Below are 8,566 nucleotides of genomic sequence, written 5' to 3'. Positions count from 1 at the left end.
TTTTAATTACAAAAATAAGAAATGTTAAAAGTTTGACAAATCTGGTTTTTTTTTTTTTTTTTTTTTTTTTTTTATTATAATATTAAACTATAAAATATGTACCATAACATAATATATTAAATATATATAACATATAATATATATATATTATATTATATATAAGAAGAATATTATAAAATCACTGACTTGTATAAAACATAATTAAAAAATAAATAGATTAAAATAAAGTTCATCATATGAGGAAATATATAAATATATATAATAAATATCTTGTGATATTATTGGAAATAATATAATTTTAAACCAAAACAAAACAAATAAAAAAATAAAACGATAAAATAGAATTAATAATGACATGAAAAAAAATCAAATAAAAAATAATATATAAGAATAAAATGAATTATTATATGAAAGAAATCATACAAAACTGTATTTTTTTTTATTTTTTTTGAATTATAAAAATATTTAAAATATTGTATTTTTGATAGTAAGCAATAATTTAAATAATATAACATATATAATTATATACATATATATAAAATATATATTTTATGTTGATATATAATAAAATATTATATATAATTTTCTATTTAATTATTTTTATTTTTTCAAGTAGGTTATTTTAATTAATTATAATTTGATATATTTATAATATATTATTCTTTAAAAAAAAAAAAAAAAAAAAAAAAATATATATATATATATATAAATGAAAATATATATATAATATATACAATACAAAGGAGCTAGAGTTTTATAATTTAAAAATATAATATATTTACATTGTTTATTTTAAATATATTATAAATTTTTTTTTTTTTTTATTCTCCATATTATTTAATATATATTATAATAATAATGAATAAAAAAAAAATTTTTATTTAGAAAGAAAACATATTTTAATAAGACCGTGTATATAGTAAAATGATGAAATAAATATATATTTATTATGGAATTAAAAAAATATATAGGATTTTTTCTATTTATATTTTTAATATGTCCTATTAAAACTTTCATTTTGAAAAACAACAATAACCTTTCTCCTTATATCATATACTTGAGGCATAAAAATAAAAATCGCTTAAATGTTAAAATAAATGATATAATAAACTTTAAAGGTAACCATAAAAAAATAAATATAATATATATATATATATATATATATATATATATATATATATATATATATAATATATTTATGTTTATGTGTTACCACCTTATAATATAGATAAAAATGAATTGAGGAAAGAAATTATAACTCATTCAAAAAAATTATGTTTACACCTAAATGAAGAACAGGTACCAAAAAAAAGGAAAAATAAAATGAAAATATTGAAATATTTAAAGATATTAATATATGGTCTTATTAAAATGTTACAATTTATATTTATTATGTTTGATACTATTAATATCTTTTTATTACTTTTATTATTTTTATTATTTTTATTTATTTATTTGTAATTATGTATGATTTTCTTTTTTTCAGCTACGAAATATAGAAAACAATTTATATGAATTTTTCAATAATTTAAAATTAAGAAATATCAATATAGTAAAACGAGAAAAAAAATAAAAATAATACATACATATGTTATATATATATATTCAAATTAAAAGACACACATATACATTAATAATGCATACATTGAAATAATTATACATACACATATGTTAATATATAAATATATCTCTATTTTTCTTTTTATTGTTTTTTTTTTTTTTAAAGGATTTAGATGAAAAAAAAATAAAGGAAAATAAAGAAAATATAAAATCATTGCCACTAGTGGAGCATGAAAAAATACAAGAAAAAGTAAATTTATTCATATATGAATTTTAAAACATTTTAAAGCAAATTAAAAAAAAAAAATAAAAAATTAAATAGTTATAAATATATGTTTTTCTTTATTTTAATTACAAATGAAAAAAATGAAATATAAATATATATATATATATATAATATATATATGTAAATTTTTTTTTTTTTTTTTTTTTTTTTGTACAGTTCCAAACAAAAAATTTGAAAAAAGAAGGGGATTATTTTGTTATAGACTCTAACAGTCTTTCTGATTAAATAATTTAATATTTATTTATTTTATTATAAAAATTTAATAAAATAGGATATCCTAATATATATATCAAATTATAAAAAAATAATTCTTTTTTTTTTTTTTTTTTTTTGTTAATTGGTATATGGAAAATATATTTTATGTTTTCCATTTAATTATAAACTATCATTTTATTATTTTTTTCATTTAATAAGTATACTTTAAACCCCTTTTGTGCTAAATAATATCAATTTGTTAATCATTATCACTTTGGCTGTTTATTCCTTTGTCACTTTGGCTGTTTATTTCTTTGTCACTTTGGCTATTTACTTCTTTATCATTTTGGCTGTTTATTTCTTTATCACTTTGGCTATTTAATTTTTTGTCACTTTGGCTGTTTAATTTTTTGTCACTTTGGCTGTTTAATTTTTTGTCACTTTGGCTGTTTATTTCTTTATCATTTTTATTATTTTCATATGTATCACTTTCATAAGATACATGTTCATTACTTGCACTATTTAAATTATCATGATTTTCCTTTTGTTTAAATTGTTCCCTTTCTTTTTTTTTCTTTTCCTTTTTATCCTTTACAGTTTTATTATCACTTTGTGAACTGTCACTGGATACATTTTTTTTCCTATCTTTTTTTTTATTATTTTTTTTCTTTTTTTCTTTTTCAATATAACTGATACTTGAACTTTTTGTATCTCTTCTTTTATCTCTATCTCTATTTGTATATTTTTTTCTTTCTCTTTTATCATAACTATATGTACTTTGACTTATACTTCTTATATGATTTTTTTTTTTTCTTTTTCTATCTTCATATTTTTTTCTTTCTCGATCATTATATATACTAGAACTATTACTTCTTATATATCTTTTTGTTCTTTCTTTATCAAGATATTTTCTCCTTTCTCTTTCTAGTTCTTTTCTCCTTTCCATTTCTTTTCTTCTCTCTCTTTCCAGTTCCTTTCTTCTTTTTCTTTCTCGTTCTCTTTCCCATTCTCTTTCTCTTTCTCTTTCCATTTCTTCTTGTCTTTCCATAGCTCTTCTTCTTTCCCTTTCCATAATTCTCCTTTTTTCCCTCTCCACATACCTTCGTCTTTCCCGTTCTCTTTCCCTTTCTCTTTCTCTCTCCCTATCTCTTTCCTTTTCATCTTTTCGTCTTCTTTTTATTTCCCTTTCTATATCACTAAACCTTTCATGCTGATATTTTTTCCTTTCACTTTCCATATTGGTTTCTATATTTGTACTGGTTACTGTATTATCATATGTATCACTGTTTGTATAAGATTCATTACTTGTATCATGCATTTCGCTATTTGAATATTTTTTTTCACTTCTTTCTTTTTTCTTTCTGTCTTTATTTCTTTTTTTTTTCTTCCTCTCTCTTTCTCTATTCATTTCTTTAAGTTTATTTATTTTCCTCCTTAATTCCTCTTCACAATCTTTCACTTTTTTTATTGGTCTTGAGTTTGTTTTATTTATATCATATTTGTTTTGTTGATTTTCTCTGGATTCTTGTAAGTCTAATAATCTTTTTTGTTCATCCATCATTTTTTTTTTTTTTAATTCAATTTTTTTAATTAATGTTAATGGATCTTCTCTAATTTTATTTAAATTATCAATATTGTTTTTATTATTATTATTATTATTTTTATTATTATTATTTTTATTTAATATTCCGCCTTGATCTTTTTCTTCTTCATCATCTTGCATTAGCTTTTGCATATCAATTTTTTTTCCAAGCAAATATTCTTCTTGTTCCTTTATTTCTTTTTCTTCTTTTGTTTCATACATCCAAAGGATGTCTTCATCTAAAATATTTTCTTCATTATCATCATCTTTATTTTTTTTCTTTTCTTTCTTTTGTTTTTTCTCTTGATACAATTGGCATATTTTGCCATACTCTTCCATGTCATTATAAATATTTTCCATTTTTAACAGAACCGTAAAATGTTATACATATATATATTATATATTATATGGCTAGCCAGAAAAAAAAAAAAAAATATATCAATTTATTATTTTTTTATTATTTTTTTTTTTCTTTTAGAATTATATTAACTTATAATATTATATTGTATTATGAACACAATCGAATTGTCTCATTTTTACATTTATGTTGTATATTACATCATATTAAATTTAACTATATATAAATAAATAAACACATATATATATTATATATATATATATATATATATGTTGTGTATTTTATATCTATGTTTTATATATTACAACGCACTTTTATTATTATAATTTGAAAAGAAAATAGAAAAAAAGAGGAAATGATGATAAAGAAATATTGATAAAATTTCCTATTTTGTAATATTTAATGATCTCAATATTATAGAAACATAAATACATATATAAAATATATATTTATATAATATTATAAAAAAATATTTAATATATATATTTCACGATTTCATCATATTAATAAATTATAAATATATAAATATATCATATTCTTCTTATGATGTTTATAAAAAGAACAAATTAAAATATATATATATATATTTATATATACTAATATATTTTTATATTTATATATATATATTTATAATTTCTAATTAAAACATATGATTATAAAATATATAATTTTACTATTATATTTTTCATAATTTTTCTTTTAATTCATTTAAACATTATTTGTCATAATAAATAATGAATGGGAATATATTTTATAAAAAAAAATTTATGAAAAATATAATTTTTTTTTTGTTTATAATATTATATAATAATAAAATAATATTATTTATAGTTCTCGTGAAAAGTAACAAATATAATAAATATATTATATATATATAATAAAATAAATGAAGTATTTTACATATATAAAATATAATATAATAATATATATATATTATATATATATATATATATATATATATATGTAGGCATATGTATGCGTATAAATGTATTAATAAAAATATACACTATATAAATATATTAATATATATATGTATATATGTATTGACATTATGGGTATAATACAACATATAAAAAAATATATTCAATATATTTATACATATATGTATATATATATTTTTTTTTTTTTATTTTTTTTATTTTTTTTATTTTTTGTAATTTTTTAATTTATTTTTTTTTTTTTTGAAAAATATTTTTATATACATTAAACATTTGTAAATATTTTTATGTAAAAATTAAAAGTTGCCCCAAACGAACCATATAACAATATGATGTACAACAAAATAAGATATTCCTGTGTGTCCAAGGTTTTTTTAGTTTTAGGAAGCTATTATTTTATTAATAATAATAACAGTAAGAAGAGTATTAAAAAAAAGAATGATTATACTATTTGTAAACAAAAAAATTATTTTAATTATTTTAGTAATATACATTTTTGTGAAAATAAGCATGAAAAAGTATACTTGTTTGGTGATAAACGTTGTTTAATCAAAGAGACAAAGGAAGATGGAGAATGTCCTTTCTTTGAAAGAAATAAAATTAGAGTAAAAAAAATATCTTTTGGTAATTGTATAGCTAGCTGTATAACAGAAAATGATGAAATTTATATTTGGGGTTCCTATGAAAAGAAGGATGAAGAAAATAAAGAGTTGATTTATATTGATCCATTAAAAATAGATAGCACTGAATGTATTATTGATATACAATTTTCAAATAAGGATATATATCTTATGACTAAAAAAGGAGAATTAAAGATTATAAGAAATTATAAGAAATGTTTAAAAAATAAAGAATTTGTAATTGAAAATTTTTATAAAAGTAAATATAACTTTTTCTTTTTTAAAAATGAAAAGATAATAAAAATGAGTGTAAATAAATATCATTTAGCATTTATTACAAATAAAGGAAATGTCTATTGTTCAGGTAATAATTTTTATGGTCAATGTGGAAAAGAACCATCCTTAAAAAATAATTTAAATTTAAATTATAATTTTGAATTCGCAAATAATATAAATACATATGGTACATTTAATTCAGTACACAATCAAGATAAAGGTTATGTACAGGATGGGGGTTATTATTCTCCTGATTATTTACCAATGATTAGAGATCATGAATTTAATAGATTGATAGAAAATGAAAAAGAAGAAAACAAAAATGAATATTCCATAAGTATATATGGAATTAATAAAAATGAAAAGGTGAAGAATATAAAAAATAATATATCATTAAATATAATTAATGATGAAGATTTAGATAACCAATTTGGTGAGTTTTCTTCTTATAATGATAATATTAATATGGATGGAAAGAAAAATGGAAAGGTAGACACAAAAAAAGATGAAATAAAAAATATGAATAGTTTAAATAATAATTATTTAAATAATTCTGTAGATTCATATAATCATTTTATTTATTCACCAGATGATGTTATAAACAATAATGTTGATATGAACAAAGTAGAATTCAAGGAGAAGATTAGAATTGTTGATATATCGTGTGGTTTAAATCATACCTTATGTTTAGATGATAAAAATAATGTATACAGTTTTGGAGATGATAGTAAGATTCAATTAGGGTTAGGAGAAAGTCGAACAAATAAAAATTCTTTAGCCGGAACAAAATGGAAAGATCAAATAAAACTTGGATATACATCTGCAACAAAAAATGCAACGAATTATTCTTTTTATGATAGACATATACAAAGTAGTCCCCAAAAAATTATGAAAAAAATTAATGATAACGAAATAATAAATGATATATATAAAATCAATGCTGGTTCCAATTTCTCTATGATCTTTTCAAATGATAAATTTGGAAAACAATTATTTTGTTTTGGTGATAATAAATATTTCCAATGTGGTCGACATTTAGGAAAACATCAACAAACGTTATCAACTGTTAAATTACCAAATAATAAAATAAATGATTTTGCTTGTGGTGATACCCACTGTTTATTAAATTTAAATAATCAAGTATATGGATGGGGATATAATGATAATAATCAAATTTCTCCATATAAAAATAAAGGAATCATAAATATACCAGTCAATATTTTGGCTGACTCCAAAAAAAATCAACCTCATTTTGATATAAAATATATTAATGCAAAATATAACAATTCGGTAATTATAATTTCATATGCATGAAGGGAGCATAAAATATATAATTTTTTTTTATGATACACACTTGGATAATTAAAACTATGCAACAGAAAAAAAAAAAAAAAAAAAAAAATATATATATATATATAGTAAATTTAAATGATAATAACTTGATGATATTATTTAACTATAAATATAAAAATATATAAATATATATATATATATATATATATATATATCTTTTTTTTTATACTATATAATATAAATGAATATATTATTATTTTTATTTTATTTTATTTTATTTTTTGCCAAAAACATTTTAATATATTTTTATATATTTATGAAACCTTTATAATGATTACAATTTTAAATTATTTATAAAAATTGACATTTTTTTATGTAAAAATAAAAAATTAATATATATATTTATTATATATATATATATATATTTATTTGTTTCCCTTTTTTTTTTTTTTTTGGTAAAAAAAAAATTGTAAAGTAAGAAAAAAAAGATCGGTACCGGCTGGGATCGAACCAACGACCTTGCGGTTAACAGCCGCACGCTCTAACCAACTGAGCTACGGAACCTTAAGAATTAGGGAAGTAATAAAAGCTTATATTGTAATTTTTTAAGAAAAAAAAAAAATTAATATATTAAATAATATATATATATATATATAATACATTTTAGTATAATAATTATTGTTTCTCCTTTAAAATTACTATAATTATATTTTATATGTATACAAATATATATAAATTACTTTCACAGTGTACTTGGAAAAAAAAAAGAAAAAAAAATTATATTTTGAAGGCTTTTTAAAAATAATAAACATATATTAATATTAATTTAATAATAATAAAAAAATTAAATACATAAATTTTTAATTTATTCATAGAAATTAAATTATATAACATATATTATATATATATTGTGTTATAAATGATATGTTTAATTGTATTATCACAAAAATATAAAATATTTTTAATATATCTTATAAATAAAAAAATTGATAATTTTTTCACATTTTTAAAAAATATATTTTTTTTTTATATATAATGATAAAATAAGATTTAAAATAATTTTACCTAATTATATAAATAAAGAAATATTCCAAGTTTTTCATTTTTAATATATTTCTGTTAGAGGTTATTTTATGTATTTATGTGAATATTTTAATTCTTTAATTCTTTTATATATAATGATTACAACATATATATATAATATTATATATTATATATTATATTATTATTATTAAAGGGAAATAATATTGAAATATAAAAAATATAAAGATATATTTTTATAATACCAATATAAAGGAAAAAAAAAAAAATACATATATTATATATATATATAAATCAATAAAAAGTATAAAATTAACTTATTATTATTTTGTACAGCTCTGGGTAGTATAATTTTATATAAAATATAATTAAATTTTATAATTATAATATTATAATAATATATATAAAATAACAACG

The 8,566-nt window shown here is 17.2% G+C and overlaps 3 protein-coding genes and 1 non-coding gene across 4 annotated transcripts; 2 read left to right on the top strand and 2 right to left on the bottom strand.

Annotated features, from left to right (window-relative positions):
- Nucleotides 1-949: 949 nt before the first annotated feature.
- On the top strand, nucleotides 950-2,071 carry PF3D7_0403300 (conserved Plasmodium protein, unknown function; the record flags this gene model as incomplete). The annotated part of the gene is made up of 5 exons (XM_001351308.1): nucleotides 950-1,118; nucleotides 1,229-1,299; nucleotides 1,487-1,552; nucleotides 1,727-1,810; nucleotides 2,003-2,071. 5 exons carry the CDS (start codon nucleotides 950-952, stop codon nucleotides 2,069-2,071), a joined length of 459 nt encoding a protein of 152 aa, XP_001351344.1.
- A 229-nt stretch (nucleotides 2,072-2,300) lies between these two features.
- On the bottom strand, nucleotides 2,301-3,983 carry PF3D7_0403200 (pre-mRNA splicing factor, putative; the record flags this gene model as incomplete). Its single annotated transcript, XM_001351307.1, has 1 exon — nucleotides 2,301-3,983. The coding sequence occupies one exon, from the start codon at nucleotides 3,981-3,983 to the stop codon at nucleotides 2,301-2,303; it is 1,683 nt and encodes a 560-aa protein (XP_001351343.1).
- A 1,265-nt stretch (nucleotides 3,984-5,248) lies between these two features.
- PF3D7_0403100 (regulator of chromosome condensation, putative) lies at nucleotides 5,249-7,129 on the top strand (the record flags this gene model as incomplete). The annotated part of the gene is made up of 1 exon (XM_001351306.1): nucleotides 5,249-7,129. One exon carries the CDS (start codon nucleotides 5,249-5,251, stop codon nucleotides 7,127-7,129), a length of 1,881 nt encoding a protein of 626 aa, XP_001351342.1.
- Nucleotides 7,130-7,598: 469 nt separating this feature from the next.
- On the bottom strand, nucleotides 7,599-7,672 carry PF3D7_0403000. Its single transcript has one exon. It is a non-coding gene; the product is annotated as a tRNA-Asn (tRNA).
- Nucleotides 7,673-8,566: the final 894 nt, after the last annotated feature.

The sequence above is a fragment of the Plasmodium falciparum genome (genome assembly GCF_000002765.6).
Source record: "Plasmodium falciparum 3D7 genome assembly, chromosome: 4".
NCBI classification, from domain to species: Eukaryota; Apicomplexa; class Aconoidasida; order Haemosporida; family Plasmodiidae; genus Plasmodium; species Plasmodium falciparum.
Note: the sequence above shows the minus strand (reverse complement) of the source record. Positions and strands in the feature narration are given on the sequence as shown.